The sequence below is a fragment of the Odontesthes bonariensis genome, chromosome 4 (assembly GCF_027942865.1).
Source record: "Odontesthes bonariensis isolate fOdoBon6 chromosome 4, fOdoBon6.hap1, whole genome shotgun sequence".
NCBI classification, from domain to species: Eukaryota; Metazoa; Chordata; class Actinopteri; order Atheriniformes; family Atherinopsidae; genus Odontesthes; species Odontesthes bonariensis.
The window spans coordinates 19,567,579-19,587,998 of record NC_134509.1 but is presented as its reverse complement, the minus strand read 5'-3'; the positions used below and the strand labels follow the sequence as shown (position 1 = coordinate 19,587,998).

Below are 20,420 nucleotides of genomic sequence, written 5' to 3'. Positions count from 1 at the left end.
CTTTTCACCACAAAGCAGATGAAAACAAATAACTCTGTAGTAAATAATACTGTTAAAACTTGGAGAATAATATGTAAGAGTATAAAAATCAACGAAGGAGATCTGACTTGTTTAAGAGAAATACAGAATGACCCAGATTTTACTCCAAATAAACTGGATAATGCCTTTAAGAACTGGGGGAATAAAGGCCTCATTATGCATTGCCAAATGTTCAGTGACACTGGAGTAGATTCATTTGAAAATATAGCGAGAGTATATCAGCTTCAAAACAATCAATTCTATCGGTATCTGCAGCTCAGGAATTATCTTAATGAAAAAGTTCAGCTAAAAAGTTCTCAAGATTTACATTTACTAATACAATTCATGGCCAGAAAATGCCAGAGCGAGAACACTCAACGTGCAACTGGACAAATATATAACATTCTACAGGAATACGGGGCTGAAAAGTTAGATCACATTAAGGATAAGTGGGAGCAGGATTTGAACAAGACCATTAGTGAAGAGGAATGGAAAAGGTGTCTGAAAGATACCAACACCTATACAAGATCCCCCTACTGGCAGGAGTATGCCTGGAAGATAAATATTAGATACTTCTTAACACCATCAATAATAGGTAAATACGAGCAAACCAATACCAGCTGCTGGAGGGAATGTGGTGTAAACTACGCTGATTATACACATATATTTTACTCTTGTGATAAACTTGCCAAATATTGGCAAGCGGTTCAACATCTTATGCGAGAAAAACTAAGTAAGGAAGTGTCAATACAACAACATTATGCTATTTTGGGCATAATACCAGAAGGACTGGAAAAGGAACACCTCTACCTGTTTTGGGTCTTTAGAATAACAGCACTTAAACAAATAACAAGAAATTGGAAAAAAAAATAGAACCACCGAGTACAGATAAGTGGTTGGAAAGTATAGAGGAAATGAGAAATACGGAAAAAATAATGTATAGACTTAATAATAAAGAAAATGTACATGACAAAAAATGGGCCCTTTACAATGAGGAGCCATCTTAAACCACCCTCATGAGAAATTAATACTCAATACTCAATTCATATTTATGCATACCCTCTGCAGTGTATTTTGGTTAAATTGATTACTTACTTAAGTTTTTTTTAAATTTTTTTTTTTTACTTTAGATTATTTTTTATTGTTATTTTGTTTATGGGGGTTCAGACATGAGTGTGTTTGTATATAGATGGGTGAATGCATGTGTCTGAGTGTGTGTGTGAGGGGGGGAGGTGTTAGAAAGAAGGGGAGGGATGGCGAATTGTGAATGCATGTGGATGCATTTATGCTGATGAGAATGTGGGTGTATGTGTGGATGGATGAACGTATGCTGACGCATTTATATGGGTGTGAATGTGGGCGTATGCGTGGATGGATGGATGTATGCTTGGAGATGGGAGGGAAAGAGGGGTTAGAAGGGCGGGAGGGTCTAAGAGTACAGGCACAGGTTAAACTGCATACATAGGTGCATGCATTGTATTGGTACATATTTATGTTTGTTTGTTTTTTGTTCAATGTATTTAATGCATATTTTACTATTACTATGATGATTAGTATTTATTTTTTGTTTATTTATTTGTTTATCATGACTATGACTCATATGTATTTCATTTAGTCTATTTCACGGGTGGGGAAGGTGAAATGCACATATGGGGAGAAAAAAATGAGAAAATGTGTTCACAAATGAATTATCATGACTGTTTGTGAAGTGATTGAGACCTGAATGAACACAATAAAGTATATAAAAAAAATAATTGGAGAAAAGCATTGTACAAATTCATTGATCACAGGACCATGGGCATATTCTTCATCATGTAAGAGACTGATTATTACGGAATCGTCAGCAAATTTGAAAATGAATCTATTCTCATGTCGACTGCGATATTTTCCCACCTAATCAAACCCCAGTCAAAATATCTAAACACCAAATGTTTGGATACAAATCTATGGGAAGAAGAAAACGTAGGTCATCAATCAACATGATTAAATGCAAGATAAGTTCTTCCTCTATTACATGTAAAGGACAATGTCTACATTTCATTCCACTGTATCACAGCCCCCTCCTTACAAAAACACATCTGTGATAGAAAATGTCAAAGTGAAATTATGGTTCATGCTAAGTTTATGGTGTTTTGGACTCACTCTATTCCCACTGTCATAATCACAGTGGAAGGCCTGATTGTAAAAGGCCTGAACAGATGAAAACTAACGCAGCAGAGGCAGCAGATGTCCTGCGGAGTCCCGATAAGACCACACAGCTACTGTCCCAGAATACTACTTGCTTTGTGTTCTCTCCGTCTGTGTTTATCTAGTAATGACCCTTCCAGTTTCACATCCTGTAAGCGTGCCTGCACCTCAATCTGGCCCCAAACCAAGAACACCGTTGGAGCCATTGTCTTAGGCCTCAGAAGGGCAGTATGCAAGGGCTGAATGCTGCACACGTGGTCCCAGGCAGATTGAGCTGAATGCTAAGTGAGCTCTAAAGAGGCGCAGCTGCTGTGTAGGGAAACAGGCTATGTGTGAATTCATGTTTCTTAGCAACCCTTAATATCTAAAGGTCTTAATCAGCTCACTCTGCAGCCATCAGTTAAAACACAGCAGATGCCTTTTGTTTACACACACACACACACACAACAAAAATATATTTATCATCCCAGAATCTAGATGTCTGCAAAGCAGCTCGTGTGTTTTTCCAGGAGTACATTCAACCAAAGTGCAGCATCACTTTAAAGAGAAGAAAACATTACCATTCATTTTAAGGCTACACCATTCAATTTTCCCATAAAAAAGGGAATTAATCCTCTTTTAATTCTAAGATTTTACACATCACAACACAATTAAACTCATCAGGTCTTTATCTTGTCTTAGAATTCAACCTCAGAAAATACAACAGCACTGACATATGAAACCAGGTCATCCTTTACTGGACAAACAACAGGCCAAAATACAGGAGAAGTGTGTGAAAAGTCTACCTTTACTGCTTACTGCTCCACAGAAATGAAGAGGATAAGTAGCAGCCATGTGCTGCTAATCGCAGATTAATTGATCAGCAGCAAGTGTGAGCACCTCTATAGAAGCAGAAGTTATTTAAATTGAAACTACGTCACAACTATAGCTGATTAATGGGTGAACCAAACATGACAGAAGTCTTTCCTGTTGCTTATCAAACAGGGTGCTAATCCTTTGTTAGAGTATACCCACCTCTCCAGGAGGTAAAGAAGAGTTAATATCAAAGAGTAGTGATCACCTTGCCCTTCACAGGGTGTTGGGGGCCTTTGGATGGGTACATGACCACTACTCATGGGTCCCCAAAAGAAAAAGAGCACTGACCCTACAAACAAGACTCAAAAACACAGGCCTACAAGGGTAGTAATATATTATCAGAGATTTAAGATCATCTTTCTTTATCTTTCTCATGAATTTGTCAATTCATCAGATATAGATACAGCAACACTTATCAGGCATGTGGAAATTTGCGATAATAAAGTTTGAGATTAATAACAAACGGTGAGAAAAACATTTTTTCACATCTGCTCCTGCACCAGTATCCATCTCCAGGTCTGCATTTAACCATGAAGACGCATAATGAACACCAGCCAGGTTGTCAGAGCTGGATGGGAGCTCTACGTGTCTAAGTTTTTACCATTCTTGCTATCTCAGTTAAAATTTATAGAAGAGCAAGTTAGCAGTTGGATTGAATGACGCATGGTGCGGTCGCATCCCAACGAGAAGGATTCAGGTTCAACTCTCAGCTGTGGATTCTGTGTGGAGTTTGCATGTTCTCCCTGTTCCAGTGTGGGTTCTCTTTGGATACTCAGGCTTCCTCCCACCTTCCAAAAACGTGGACATTAGGTTGAAAGGTGATTCTAAACAAACTGTAGGAGTGAGTGTTAATGGTTGTTCGTCTCTGTGTCGGCCCTGTGATGCACTGGGGACCCTACTAAGGTGTTACCACCCAAAGGCAGCTGGGACAGGCTCCAGCATCCCCATCACCCTGCACCGGATAAAGTGGGTATGGAAGACGGATGAATGAAGGTTACTCAACAGCTAAAATTTGAAGTGTGCACCAGATAGAACACATTGTAGACAGTTAATTGTTATTAACACTGTTAGATATCTTTTGCCGCTCCTGATATAGTCGAACCAGGTTTACTGATTTTGAGGGTTTTGTACTCACAGATAACTTGTAGCAACAGGCCAACACCACTTCCTGTGGTGTTTCGCCGAGGGCGCCATCCGTCTGAACACAACCCAAGAGTATGTGACAACAAAAGAAAAGTTAAGCTTTGAAGTCACCGCATATTTGAGAAAAAAAAAGGTCTTTTCATGGATGAAAAAGCAATTTCCCTACTCAACAGCTCTTGTTTCATACAGACTCAAGGGGTAATGGCTGGTGTCAGCCCTCCAGTTACCTGAGCAACGCACATCCTGGTGCAAGCTCGTGTCCTTACAGCCTGAGACACGACCCCTTGTTGTAAAAGGTTTTTGTTAGGATCAACCTGACACCTGACAGCTGACACTTATAACCCTGCGTTTGTACATTCTGCTTGTGTTATCAGGCAGTTTTACCAGCTTCACAGGAGCCATTTAGCAAAGGTCAAGGATGTGTTATTAGGAACAAACTAGGTGAAAAGCTGGTGTGCCTCTGCCTTGCAGTGTAGCGCTCGTTATCCCTGTAATGACACGCACTGCAATCCATCTCCAATCCCTCATCCCAATACACAAGCTGGTGAGCAGCTAATACCTGATGTACCCCAAAGAACATCTCTGTGGAGGAGTAAGCTAATGCTAATCTCTCAGCAGTTCATTTGGCTGGTGATGACAAGTAAGAGGTGCAATTTTTTAAATTTTTGTGCCACTAGTGTCCTTTATTGCAAAGCTTTGAGACAGGAAAGGCCCCTGTGTCATGACGCTGAGATAAGGACCATCAGCCTGATCAACCAGCGGAGCTACATGGCAGCCCATCTCTGTTTCTGTTTTTCTGGTGAAGTTTGCACTCACCAAGCTTCAGCTAACAGACGCAAATAGGATTTTATAGGTGGGAGAAAACTAATAAAATATCTGTTCAGTGTTTGCAAATCAGCTCCGAGTTCTGATGAACAATAAAAGCTAACCACCAAACTGTAAGAGTTAGGTTGAGGACATGGAGGCAGTGCTGGTTCACATGACGAGAATACAAGTAAAGCATTCTGAGATAAAAGCCACACATGTCCTAAAGTGTCTCTGGTGGACAGTAAATCAAACCTTGACCAGTATTTACTGATAGAATTCACCCAGATCTCCACTGTTTTGCCTCCTTTTGGCTCCTTGGAAGCTCAGTGAGTCTGTAGCATTCAATCAAAACAGCCCATCGGTGCTTATGAGGTAGAGGTAGCACACATGCCAACCCACTCCTTGCACTTGTTGCTAAGTAAAGCCCAGATTAACGCTCATCCCAGGAGACTTAAGCGAAACACAAACACACACACACATGCCATGTGTGTGTTCATGATGGTAGCTCACTTTAAATCTTTAAGCCATTTAGAACAAGGGAATAAGCAGCATAAAGAGTAACATCAAATGACAGTTTTTTTTACATTATCTCCATCAGTGCAGAAAAGACATCACGTAAAGCTTTAAATGCAAACAGAACCAAGTCAGGAAAGACAAAAGCGTTGCACTTTACAGAACATCACTCGTAGAAAATAAAACTTTTTAAGTTCTTGATTAGATATTTCTCTTTACAGATATGTTGACAGTGTCATTTAAAAGAGCACCAACAAGCCTGTAGGGCAGCGACAAACAGCTTCTTAATGATGTTTACGTTGCTCGGTCTCCATGATGTATTCAATCCCACTGACTCATGACAAAATAGTATTCCAGCCTGATGAAAAAGCAACTGTGACATGAATCACACTATAATAGCAACTATTAATCAATCGCATTATCAAAACCAGTTCAGAACACGCACACAGCTTATGTGTGGTGACTTTTATGGCGTAGCTCACAAGGTATAATGTTTCCTCTTCTTACTCATCTCCAAACATGTGTGACAGATGCTACACAGTTACGGGCGGTTCATGTGAAACCCAATATCCTGCTGGCCTGTGCTACTGACAGTAACTGTAGCTGCTGTTTTACCTGGGGACAGGTACCAGGAACCCACTGCAGTCATCGCTCATTATGTCGGTGGAAACCAAAGGGATTGACAGGCTGCTGAGCAACATCATGACAGATCTATTTGTTCAGTGTTGGTGCAGTGATATATGACTCGTTCCCATGGTAATGTTGCACGGCTGGGGGTAGGATCTTCATAATGAGATTGGTCGGAGCAGCATCAGGTGATCCTGACATTTAAAACTATAAACCACTCTCAGCTGATAGCCTGCAACAATCAATAATTAACTAATTACTATGATGCATAAAATCCAGTGCACCTTCTTCTCAACGCTAATAAATCAATTTCAATCATGAACAGTTAAGTTCCTAATAAAATTTCATCAGGAATTTTAGAGGCAGATAAAGTAAAAGCCAGGTTATTTGATTAGTTGTGACCCAAGAGCGCCACACCCACTTGATTTATCACCAGCACTAAAATGTCACTGATGCATCTCATGGCTTCAGCTTTAATGCTGTTGGAAGTGTGTAATCACAGTCCTGTTGCTTGTTAGAAGCTACAGTCGCTCTCTGGTGTGGGGAAATCTTAGCATTAGCATTAGCCCTCTACAGTTACCTAAACCACACAACCAACAGAGAAATTTCACAACTGTTTTGCAGAGGCAGCTTATCAGCAAGACTGGCTCAATAAAGGTGTGAATTAACATAGCTTTTTTCTTTCATTCTGAGCCTTTTTTAAGTTGTTCTCAATAAGTTCAAAATCCCTAAACTTTACTGACAGGTGCCATCTCTGCATCTACTTTTTATGCAGTCGGTCACATGAGCAGACACTGTCACCCTGACGACCAAGAACAGGGAGGAGAAGCAGTTCTGGTTGCATTTTTCTGGTTTAATTTGTCAGACAGAAATTAGCTATAAGCTTAATATGAGCTGTGCAGTCAATGCTCGAAGAAGTGGAGGCCACAGATAGGATGACACCCCCTTCTGCACCCTGTTAGCATCCTTTTTGCCCAACAAAAACATCATGAACAGACCCTTAGCAGAAGCAGGTAAGCAACTGGCAGAAAATTCTGCTTGTTTTTTCTAAATTATGTGACTCTTACATACAAAAGCACTCGTGACTCCATCTCAGTTAAAGGCTGATACATGATAGATTAGGGCTTCTTAGCCTATGCTTTTTTATCTTCTGAAGTTATTAAACAATAAATTAACATCCCTCACTGTAATTTCCCTTTGAAGTAAGATTAGTCTGTTTCCGTTTTAAAGATGCATCTGGGCAGCTAACTATCTTAGATTTCAATCAGATTATGTGATTCTTATCTGGTCAAGAATAGATACCAGAGGAAATATTTCACCACAAACATACAACAAGTTGGTCACTAATAAAGGCTGAGTGATGTAACTTTCAATTCAAAAATTAATTCCAACAATAAAATGAAAATCAGGGCTAGGGCTGGGCGAGTTAAGTCGTTATTATCGCGTTAACTCGTTAATTATTTAACGCCGATAAATATTTTATCGCGCATTAGTGCAGTTCTTTTTTTGTTTTTTTTTCTAATTATTTTTTGGGGCTTTTGTGCCTTTAATGGATAGGAAAGTTCAGAGAGACAGGAAGCAGGGGGCAGAGAGAGGGGGAACGACACACAGCACAGGGCCGTCCGATGCAGGACTCGAACTGGGTTTTTATTTTGGCTTTTATTTTGTAAAAGTCTGTTGCTGTCTGCTGCGGAACCGGAAAAGAAAGTAATCGGCGGATCCACCAAACATGGAGAAGGGTACGGAACTTTTACTCTGCCATTTTCATTTTAAAGTTCTTCCAGACGGCGGAGCCGACAGAACCAAAGTCATCTGTAAACACTGCCAAGTTGAATTGTCTTATCACCGTAGTAGTTCCAGTCTAAAATATCACTTAAAGGCAAAACACACAATTGATACCAGCAAGTTATTCAAGGAAACAGACAGTGGAGCGAGGCTACATAAAAACTACATAAAGATGCTGATGTTGAAAGTGTGTTTGCACAAGAAATGTTATGGCACTTTCATTCATATGGCAGCACATTTAAAATAAAACTTAAAATACTTTAAAATAAAAAAAATTTGGATTTTGCATACAAATGTGATTAATCAGGAAAATCGTGTGATTAATTAGATTAAAAATTTTATTCGTTGCCCAGCTCTAATCAGGACATAACATACACATCACTCTGCTGCTCCTTATTTTCTTTAACCTATCAAATTGAATTAACTACCTCTGCCAAGGCTGTTATGTAACCGTTTGGTAACAGGATTAAACCAGAGGTCATGGGCAGACTAGCTTAAAAAGTTTTACCAAACGTGGGGCGTAGCCCAACTTGAAAGTAACTCGCAGTCTTTGCTTTTGCTTGTGTACAAGGCATGTGTGATGTAAATATCTTCATCTGCATCGGTCGTAAGGGTCCCCTGGGTCCCTCTGTGGTCAACCACGTGCAGCCCAAACATTTGCAACATTTGCAGCCATGGCTGAGCGCGTGGAAGTGGAGCTCCAGCATACCAGGGAAAAAAGCCGAGAAGCATCGGAGCAACATGAAGGCTTGTTTTGAGTACGGACTATGTAGAGAATCAGTGTTATTCTAAGCTCAACAATGTACTGTTGACTGATTATGTGCATGGAAAGCCACAGCACAGCTGATCACTAGAAGTGATATAAATAAAAGTGTATGCGTGTCTGCAGTCCCGACTGATTCGCAGACACAAATCCAATGTCGCCAGCTTTATAAATACTAAACTTATGATGTCTAACTGGATCTGGATCCAGGAATGTTTTATGCAGCCTTTTTTAAAACTCAATTCTTCCTGCAAATCTTTTTAGTTAAACATTTTGGTACAATAATCTGTTCATGAAGTGCTTAATTGTGTTAAAGCTTGTTTCGGTCCCCCATCTTACTTAAAGGTAAACTGGAGCACCTAACATGCCGAACGCTTTGGTGTCGTTTCAACACGTTGCACGTCTTTCAATCTATGTAACATGTCACCTACAACAAGTGGTGCGTTTGAAAAATAGAAAGAGCCGGTTGGACGAGCATGCACAAGTCTGTCTCTAAAGGCACCTGCATGACGTATGAATTCCAAAGAAGGTGTAATTGCTGCATCAGAACATCTTTGAAGTAAATCACAAGCTGAAGCTGTGTAGCTATGAATAATGTTCTTCTTGTTAACCTCCTTGTAGTGATACTCCTGCGTTGTAGCAGTGTTAGCTCCTTAGCAGTACCTACGGTTTAGGATGAAGACCACAGCAAGTCCAGCTGTAGCTCTGTGCTAATGTCACAATAATCAAGCTTAATCAGCCCATGATTGAATGTAGGGTTAGAACTCAAGATTATTTTTCTAACTTTGCGGTTTAAACTTTAAAAAGTGGAAGAATAAACTAACAATTAAAAACTATAACACTATCAAAATCAAGGTGCTGTGATGGCTGATGACGGGCCTCATCACTGCTAAGAGACTTCTTAATAATTCACAGAGAAATGACCTGGCAGTGAAAGGTGAGAGGATGGATACGATGAAGTCTCGCTGATTTCATCCACTACGGTCCACCAACCACCCTGCTGTTACTGCATTCTCTTCCCCAACAGGATTACACAACAGTAATCAATAAATAATAACATCCAAAAGCTGCATGCCGTGGAAGAAAATGAAGTTCAATGATCCTTCTCTGGCAGTGAAAGACAGCAGGCTGGTGGAGAGGCGTAATGATATGCAGCGTTTATTAATGGAGGCAGACAGGATGCGTTCCACTACTGATGGGAAGCCATTATACAGGATGCAAAGATGCACATGTTGTTGCACACTTTGCACACAAACAGAAAGGATGGTGCGGACACACGGTCTTAACAGTACCACCTCACCCCTGGGGCCTCATAGCAACAGTCCAGGTCTGATTAAAGCTGCCTCCCTCGCTCCCAAACTCACAAAAGGGCTTGAAAGACAAAATCGGGATGAGAAAAAGGAAGCCCTTTCAGTGGTGGCTGGTGCCTTCATCCTGATTCAATCATCCACCCGCCTTTATTTACCATTAAACCACCTGAGGCACATCCCATGACATTACTGTGGTCCAATGTGATTCCCAGCAGTTAAGAACCTTTACCTTGTTATATAGCATCTCTCTTTGCATTTGGATCTAATTCAGTTCAGATGCAGCCAGACGCTCCATCGAATCAGCCTCAGCCTCAGACACTGACCCGCTTTCAGTCAATCGGGAGCACAGAAGTGGAGCTCCCACACACTCAGCAGACTCAATTATGCAACAGACTCAGCAAACGCCGTTTGGATGTGCTCTGATGCTTCACACCTGAGAACAGCAGCAGCCTGCAGAAGTGCATAACCTGTTTCTGGATGGATGAAGTGAGAACATATAGAAACGGGGACTGCTTTGTGCACAGTGGATGGTAAGTTTTAGTTCTTCGTTAGCTGTGTGCCCCCCCCCCCCACCCCACCCCCAATAAAAACACATCTGTAAGGATTCAGATCTGATTGCCTCTCTGTCCCAGAAAGAAGCAGTTGAAGAAAAAAGGTGCTCTCTATCAATGGATGTGGGTTGTCATGGCAACAGTTGTAGTTTATTTTTAAATTTAGTTTAACCCACTCTTCTTCCCACTGGCACAACAGACTCTCCGTGTTCACTTTCAAACAAAACCGTGATAACTGGAGTAAGTTGTTCATGAATAGCTGCTCACAGCGTGAACTCACGTCAATAAGTTCAGTAAATCAAACATTTATGGGTCAGTCAGAATGTTCTGGTGCTGCCTCGACTCGCCCGGGATGGGTCTCAGTGCACATCCCTTCCACACAACTAATCCCAGTCAGTTAGTAGGAGCCCACCTTCTGTGTTTGAGGCTCACACAGATGGGGCTGGCAGCTCTCTCCTAACCAGCAGCGAGCAGCTTTAGGACAAGAGGGCAGAACTTCATCGCCAGCGTTGGAGAAACAGTTCCAGAAAACATGGAACAGGATGAAGCTAAATGCAAAAATAAAACTGCTTCTTGAGAATGACATCACTGAATCTGCAGTTGATTACGAAACTCTTAGCTGATGCTTGTCTGTGTTAATCTAAGCACATTTATCATGAATGATCTGCAGTATGTAAGCAGGTAATGCCAAACTATTGAGCAATTTTATCTAAATCTGAGAAAGGTCTAAATAAAACGCACACATGTTCCTTGTCATTGCTGAATATATTCTGGTTGTTTTATCCAAGACAACTGAAAGCTTAGTAGCATAAGTCTTGTACTGTATTTCAATGGATTTTCTGATTCTTCCACTTATAATGAGTGAAAACATCTAATTTGAAGACAGATTTCATTTTATAAGTGTAAATTAAAAAATAATTGTTAAATCAATTGCTGCAGAGATCAGTTAGTCATGATATCAGTTCCAGGGGGATATTGTCTCTCAGAATAGTACTTAAACCAAGAAAAAGTTTATTCTTTACAACAGTGGTTCTCAACTTTTTCAGCTCAGAGCCTCCCAAAATAATCAGGTTGCTGTTAATACAGTTAATCTGAATTATGTTCACTTAAAGCTCACTTAAAAACTAATAGTTATTCAATGAAAACAGATAAATAGAAACCGGATAAATAGAACAGGATAAATAGAAACAGGATAAATAAAACTGGATAAATAAAACAGGATAAATAAAACCGGATAAATTGAAACAGGATAAATAAAACCAGATAAATAGTATATTACTGCATGACCACAATGGGTGGTATAGTAATGATGACCAGATATGTGACACCAGAACTGTAAAATTCTATAAGAATGATGAAAGGAACAAATGTTTTCACAGTAGAAGAAAGTGCATTTATGGCTCAAACCAGCTCTAGATTTTTGGGGCCAATACTGATACAGATTATGAATATGTAAGACAATAATATTAACAGGTATTGTGCACATTGTTGTATTGAAAGGGGAAAATGTATTTCACAAACTAGTTGGCATAGTCGCATGTGAAGACACAGTCTGACTCTATGTCTGCTGGACAAACTACATGATATCACTTCTTCTAAATGACATCAAGCAACTCTCTTTAACAAATATTTGTGGGGACAATATGTCTGTGCTAGCCCAACAATGACCGATAGCACCAGTCAACCGATGCATTGGTCAGACTAGTTCAGGCACGAAAATGTTCCATCAAAGAACATGAAAAAGGCTGAAAAGGTTTGATGTGGAGGTTATCCTCAGCGAGGAAGCGCACAGAAAGCAACTTATAAAGAAAAAAACGGGACTTTCATAACATTTATCATCTTTTTGAAAGCTTAGAAATGAAGCTCATGTTTGTGTACCTGCTGTTCAGTAAATTATTGTTCCAATAACAACCCAACTACATTCATTTAGCATATGTACCTGCTCGTTCAAACTAAATGACCAACATTAAACTTTTTGTCTAATCAGACACCTGCAAACACAGTAAGGCTTATTAGTATTTTACTAGAATGCACATTTGTGCAACTATATCAGAAATCTAAACTTGTTTCAAAAGTTTTGTAAGTAGAAAAAAAATACAGCCAGATATTGATTTTACGATCTAATTTCATCATAGCAAAATAAAGGAAGCAGTCAATCACTGCTAGTGATTACACAACTCTTAAGCAGCTGTTATAATGCGGATATAATGCCAATATTTACAGTATATGAACAAGAAGCAAACGCTGTTTGTATGTGGTGTTTGACCTTGATCCTGGAGAAAAGGAGCTCTTCCTGCCTTCTGTCCCGCTTAAAGTAATTGGATTCATCTTGAGGCTTTAATTAGAATGATCAGGTGGTCAAAACCAGGAGAGGCTGTAGGGGCAGGGTCACAGCTTTACCTCTCACAGGTTCACCGCTGTGGAGAGGTGGAGTGATTTCATCGTCATACTGTCAGCACAGGTCATTTCCTGTGTTTCTATTGGCTTCTAATTTGGTTACAGTGGAGATGAGGGGGTGGAGATAGGGGCTGCTGTGTGTACTTGGTGTTTGTTGTTAAAAAATAAATAAATGTGCCTGTGAGGGGCCATATTGCTGCTTGTCACCACATAAATCCTGATGTTGGCCTATATTATGATCACAAGCTACTGTTGACTCTCATAACAGTGTTTAACAGTGTGACGGGCAGCTCTTCATTCAACTCTTAACACCTCAAACACAGTTAAAAAGCAGCAACACAACCCCCCAAATCCAGTGGTGTTCAGTTCAGGCAGCACATCATGTCAGATGGAGGCTTCCACCTCACCGTGAGCACATTACCATTCATTGATTTTCTAATGCCCGGCACCGTGCGTGTTTATAATAAGGGAAACCACGGCACCGGACAGAGCTGAGGGAAACCCCAACCGCTCCTGCAGAAGCACCTCACAGGAACAGTCTTATAGATTCAGATCGCTGTCGGTGCGCGAGGAGGTGGTGACATCCTGTTTGTTGCGTCGCTTTTATCAAAAGACACAGCTGCGCGTCTCCAGACCCGTATTTAATTGTCAGAGTGACGTAACTGTGACCAAAGAATAGCCTGATAACACAGCCTGTACAGGAGGAACAGCGAACAGTCGCCTATGAATGAAACACCTCGGAACCAAGCCTGAACAGACTCAATTATGCAAGAAAAAAAAAAATCAGAAGACGCAGACAAGTAACAGCACAAAAAAAAAAGCATTTATTCCCTACCGTATAAGGCATTTCGCGTTATCTGGCCTCCCATCGCGTGTCTCCTGTATGGATTAGCCTATTCAGATGTTCTTGTGGCACAACCCAGCGCTCGTGACATGGTTGCATCCAAAAGGTAGCCTATCGCCTCTCTCCTCCGAATAGATGCAAAACACTGGATCACCGGAGAGACCCACACCTCCGTCCTCTGAGCGCAGGGACTCACACCCGTGAAGGCAACTCCCCCCACCCACCCCCTCATTCACTTAGCGCTCTCTCCGCCTCGGGTCCCACTCACTCACACTGGTATTTACATAGAAGGTGGAGACTCAGGCTGGGCGCGTTTTAACGTTGTCCCCGCCACGCTCAGCGGCTATTTATGGGCCATGAGGTGGAGACTTGACAAGGGGAGAATAGAATAACTGAGACATACTGTATCATGTTTACATGGACCATTTAATTCAATAATTAAATCAATGTCTATTCACATAAAACTATGCTGTTTGAAATTAAAAGGTGGAAACCAGTCTGAGACTAAGAATGGCTCCAGAACCTCAGAGGGCAAGTGGTGCACATTCTTTACTCTCAGCACTCAGTCTTTCACCTTCCATGCTTCCCTGTGTGCTTCAGGCCCCTGGCAGACAGACCGGGTGACCCCTCAAGAGTCGGTCCTCTGACTTAAGCTGTCATCACATATCAGGGGTGACCTCAGTCTCACACGCCAGTGTTTGCTGCAGGCCTGAAGCTGCAGGCGCTGCAGCACTTAGATAGTGCCCCTATGAGGGGACAGCATGAGGGATGTTAGATATCTTAAAAAAAAAAAAAAGGTTGTGGCCTGAATTTTCCTCAACATGGATACATGCAGTGCTGCAGTCAGTGGTGCCTCAGGTGTGTGTATCAAAAGGAATAGTTGGCAGGTTGTTAGTTAGGCCCAATCCCAGTTCCCTTCCTTTGTTTACAGGGATACAGTGCACCTTTTGGGGGGGGAGGGGCTATCAAAGAAGGTAATCCAGCCTTCAGATGGCTGTGGTCAGATTATGAAGTCAGTTAGGCCAACGGACCCATTGACTGATGTCTTGTCGAAATGATGGTCCTGTATTTTCATTTATTTATCTGAGCTAATAGAGATAATCACAGTTATAAATTATACAAATCATCAGCTGGCCTATAGCCAGGATTATTATCTATAGTTTTTTTTTTGTTTAGGTTGCCTATTTCATTGTATTTTTTATTAATATTTTTCTATTTAGTCTTTTAATGTGAGGCTAATTTAGTTGGCATGCCATGAAATGTGCGACAGTATATAAATAAAACTGCCATTTCTAGATTATGTATGGTATTTAATTAATTAAACAATTATAATCGAATGAAAACTTTTTTTTTTATTTATTTATTTTTTATTCAAAACGTTTGAATTGGAGACAATTGTAGTTTAAAAAAAAGTTTCAAATGCACTTTTAGGTCATTAAGAAGTGTGATCAAATTGCACGGAGAGCATTTTCGTGTGAGCAGAGCAGAGAGGTTCAGGGAGTTTACAACAACTGTCCGCACAGTTCTGTACATTGATGTTTATGTTTAAAGGATTGCCCACCAAATCTTGCAGGTTATAATATTTACTTGTTCCCATTTCCCCATCATTTTTTTTTGTGATTACCAGCATGTAATCATAACAAATACTCGAGCCCGCCTGCGATGCTGATCAAAAAAAAATCAGAACCACAACCTCTTTGGTCTGCTCAATGAGACAGTAGACGCACACATGGTGTGCACATTTGAGGTGAAAACAGTTACCCGAGAGCACAATGAGAGGCTAACCGCATTTGGTTTCATGTATCACCTCTGCAGACAATTACAAAATATCTGGAGTCAGGATTGTAAAGATGGCCGCAGCCAAAGGAAGACCACTCTCAAACCAAAACAAACAGCACGTAGACTCCCGATTGCATTGGTGAGCATTGATTATTCACATAAGTGGGGCAGAAAACTATTGCATTCCACATTAATAAGTCATGGAGGGATTGCGAGTCAACAGATTATGTCTTGCTTTTGAAAAACGGGCGGATAAAACCAGCTGTAAAAAGGATATTAACAAGCCGGTTTAAACTTAGAAGCCACCCTCAGGATGACATCATTGCTTTGAGGTATCATGGCTTCTTATCTCTGTTAGAAAACGAGCGCTTGGAAGCTGTCCAGACCAGTTTCAGGAGGAAACGTCAGACTGCCACGTAATGCAGCCTTGTAGACACAAACCAGAGGAAAGGCCTGAAGAGAAGTGCACTTCCTCGCCTTACTGGACATTGGTGTTGTGCGTGAATGCATTGCTGGAACATCCTTCCTTTGTACAGTACCTTTCGCTTCCTGTTTTAATAATACAGCCACCACTCAGTTGACTGTAACCTTTAAGAGAGAAAGCCTCTTTTGGCCTTCAGTCCTCTAGGCTGTTTGATTGAGGTGCATCTCACAGAGTCTGTACATAAAATTGCATTATATAACCGACTCAGAACACGTTGCATGAGTTATGGTTCACTGCAGCTCAGTTGGTCCAAGCTCAGACACTGTCTCTCTAACAGTTTAAAGGATTATTTCAGATTAATGTTACAAACCAACAGTTTTAGGCTTTTAATGCAAACGTTCAAACAAATATTGAGCAGAATTCCCCTTCAGCGCCCACAGTCAAAGTGTCACTTGGAGGAACATCAAGTTAACTGAATGTCTTTGTAAACTGTACCCCAGGCACATGGCAGACAAATAAAGTATTCCAGCCATAATGGCCAAAAGTTTTTATGCTGGGCAGATTTCCTGGCTGAGGACAAACAGAGAACTGAACAGTGATGTCACCCACTGGGCTGAGAATTTGAATTTGTGAATCTAAATCAATGAGGAATTATTTTCAAATTGATCATCCAACACATCGACCAGAAGGAGGGAAGCCTAACTGACACCATGATGACTTGTGGGAGAAAATGTATTCATTTACTTTGTATTTCTAAAGAGGAATTCTTGAGTGGGAGTCGGTGGGTGCCAGAGATGTTAGGGAGCCACAGTGAGTGGTGATGCACTTCTAACCTTAACTGAGGACAGCAAGTGACTGTAATGCAGACTGATAGAAAATCTTTGCTCAAAAAGTGATGGAAAGAGTTCATGACTACAAAACTGTACAAGCCTTAGAGTGGCTGCGGATCCAGAATGGAGGCTGAATAATTAACCAACCTCCATCACAACTGACCAAACGTGCCTCAGATCTATTCAAGGTTTTTGATGGCTCAAAATTAATCACACCATTTCACATAGATGCATATGTAAGCGTACGTGGATGCACACATTTACAATCAACCACTCCACAGGAGCAACATGATATTCTGCCGGCAGAATGAGGCCCGTCGCCTCTTTTCTAAGTGATTTGTACCGGAGTGAAAGAGAATCTACCAGCAGATGTCGAGTGGCAGCGAGCTCGGCAGAGTGGGTCAGCTGCAGTTGGCATTGTCTGAGAACGCGTGTGCAAACAAAACCCTCCTGTTCAGAGTTTCCCCTGCATCCCCATCTGGAGCCATTTGCAATATGAGTAATAGTGGAACCTGAAACACACCCAGAAACAGGACAAGAGAAAGAAAGGAAGAAAGGTGACACTCCCTCAAATTTGATAAAAAGTGACTTTGGATCATTATGCATGAGGGAAGTGAGAAATGTGAAAAGACCAACGTAGGTAAAGGTGAGGGATGATGGTGACAGTCACTGCAGCAGGCAGAGGAATAATGATGATCTCCGTTTTTTCTCATTGTAAATCTCCCTCTATCTGCACTGAGACAAGCCCTCTGCAGGTTTCCACATAGCTGCACTCTTCGTTATTAGCAAAGGTGAAAGTTAGTTTGAGGGCATATGATGTCTGGTGTAATGTAGTACTTTTCATCAGAGCAGGAGCAGAAGAAGTTGGAAGGTGATAATTAGATCTGTCACTCTGCTTTAATATCTCTCAGAGCCGATCGGCCTTGGGCTGGATGGTTGGAAAGAAGTGCCTTATTGTCTCTGGAGCTGAGGAGCTGAAAATACTATTCCAGCCTGATACACTGCTGCTAAATGTGCTGGTGAAGAATGACGGGTTTCAGCAATGTCACTGTGTGCTATCAAGGGATTTGAATTATCCATAATAGTGGGAATATAATTCAGTGTGTGTTATGTTGTTTCTATTCAGTTTCATACTTTCTCTGTGTTTAAAGAAGCGTGTCCAAGCATGCTAACCTGCTTTGAAGCATAGCGTTGCATTCTTTAGCTGCTCTATTCACACTCACAAAGTTAACCTTTCATGTTTAAAGGGATAGTTCGCCTCTTTTGACATGAAGCTGTATGACATCCCATACTAGCAATATCATTTATGAACATTTTCTTACCCCCCGCTGCGTCCTGTGAGCCGAGTTCCAGCGTCGTTTTGGCGTTGACGAAGGTAGTCCGGCTAGTTGGCTGGGGTTTAAAAAATAAAGCGTTTTGCTTCTCAAAACAATATGCGTTCAAAAGAGTAATACATTTGCATCACAAAATCGTTCTCCGGGAAAAAGTCAGACCTCACAATCGCTTGGCGCCATTTTCTCTACCTTCGTATCACTGCGTGCTGTGTAGACCGAGCAGACCGAAGTGCAGACCGAGCAGTAAACACCGTGAAACAGGCCCGGCCAACTAGCCGGACTACTTTCGTCAACACCAAAACGAGGCCAGAACTCGGCTCACAGGACACAGCAGGGGGTTAAGAAAATGTTCATAAACAATATTGCTTCTCTGGGATGTCATACAGCTTCATGTCAAAAGAGGTGAACTATCCCTTTAAGCTTTCATGTTCAACGTGCATAAAGTTCAAAGCCTGGCAGCATGGTAGTTAATGCAGCGTTCTGAGAAATGACTTTAGGAAAAATCATTGCTTGAAAAGTTGAAGGAACAGTTTATTATCCTGTAAAATATGAATATTTCTTGTTGAGCGCTAGATAAGAGGATGACCTCCCAATAGCCCGTTGGCCAAGTTTAGCACAAAAACTCAGCCTGCTGTTATCATGATGTTTATTCTAGACTTAGTGACCCCCTTGAATCCCAGTTATTGCTTTGAATGAATTAGACAATTGAGTTATGACTTGGCAGTTGGAGAACCTTACAGTAGTTTCTACATTTCTAAATACGCTTGGCATTGATCTGCTTGGCACTCGGAGACTTTAAAAAAAAGAAATGGACACAGCCACTATGGTGTCATACACTGGTTTATGAACCGTTCCTTGAAGCTTCGAGTTTGGCATTTGGCTGCTGCCAGCTTGGTTTTTATGGAGCCAGAAGTAAATATATTTGGAAATTAGAGTAAAAGTAATGACACCAGGAAAGATCCATGAGGAAACTGGAAGAGGTTGATGCTTTTATATGAAGATATTTCGGTGTACTTGATATACTTCTTACAGTCTATGGGTCCAGCTGTCATCACAGAGAGCATGTGAGGCTCTTTTCATCCTCTGCATGAATCCACATAGTTTTCAATTAGTTCTGATGGAGCCATTTTAACAGCGAGCTACAAAACTAACCCTGACCCTAAAGAAGATGAGCGGAAGATATATGGAGGCGCAATGCTTTGACTTGATGAACAGGTAGATGCCAATTCAGGGTTTGTGTATGGAACATGTTTTCCAAGACGAGAGAAGAGGTGCAGCTGCTTCATGTGCCGGTAAGAGGAATCTGTGGCAGGATTACTGTTTTTCCCCCATTTCCAGTCAGTTTGCTAAGCTGGCCTCAAGGTGACACAGTTAAGGGGAGTTTATGGGATCTTCAAAGTTTGTAGGCACCAGCCTTTGGAAAACATGCACAGGGGGTTATGGGAATAGTTTATGAGAATATTTTAGTTTGTGCAAATATGGTACACTGATCCATTCAACAGGCATGGAGAGGCTATTAAAAAATGAGCAAACTCATAGTTTCCTGTAGTTTTCCTCTCTCTTACAGGCAAGAATACATATGGTTGTAATTCCTCCAAGAACACATCACTGAGACTTTTAAATAGCAATTCCGATCATGATGGGGTGTTTATTGTTCGTTATATTAGATTTATACGGGACAGCTGTTGCATGAGGGAACATATGAATCTGTTTGCATGGATTTTTGGCGCCATCAATCAGTGGCCCTGCTGGTTTCGTGGTTTCCAAAGTATTCCCTATGTGAATCAGCACAGTGTTTCCTTCTTGGCACTTAGTAGCTCATGGCACGTTTGGCAAAAAGAAACTTTCAGATACAGAGAGATGACCAGAGCTTTCTTTATTCCTATTAAGTAGCTCTCACTTTATCACATTTACAACCTGTGCTGGTCCCCTCTCTCTGGGTTTTATGCCGTTATGTTGCATTTAGACCCACGAAGAGCTGGGTTGAGCTTAAATGTGATTAAAAGAAAATGGAGTTCTGTCAGAACCACTCTCGTCAAAACGAGACGAGAAACAGAGATGAATTTCAGAAGCTTATTCTGAATGCATACAATTTATGTTTGGCGGTATGGCTCTGTTCGGAGGAAGTTCCCGACTTTTCCATGAGCTCCATGGAAGCCAAGACAGGGAACAGCAGCATCCTCAGGTGGAGTGCCTTCCATTTGCTGTAAAGGCAACAAACCCCCTAGAACAGAGCAAGCAACAATGAACAAC

The 20,420-nt window shown here is 41.2% G+C and overlaps 1 protein-coding gene across 2 annotated transcripts in view; it reads right to left on the bottom strand.

Annotated features, from left to right (window-relative positions):
- Positions 1–20,420, bottom strand: part of neurl1aa (neuralized E3 ubiquitin protein ligase 1Aa) — an 85,421-nt gene that overhangs the window by 47,424 nt on the left and 17,577 nt on the right. The window contains exon 1 of one of the 2 annotated variants that reach the window (XM_075463346.1): positions 13,792–14,005. The exons of the other annotated variant lie outside the window; for it this stretch is intronic. Within the exon in view, the coding sequence (XP_075319461.1) occupies positions 13,792–13,825 (34 nt within the window). The 5' untranslated portion in view covers positions 13,826–14,005. Of the gene's footprint in view, positions 1–13,791; positions 14,006–20,420 lie in introns of those variants that run through there. 2 annotated transcript variants of the gene reach the window in all.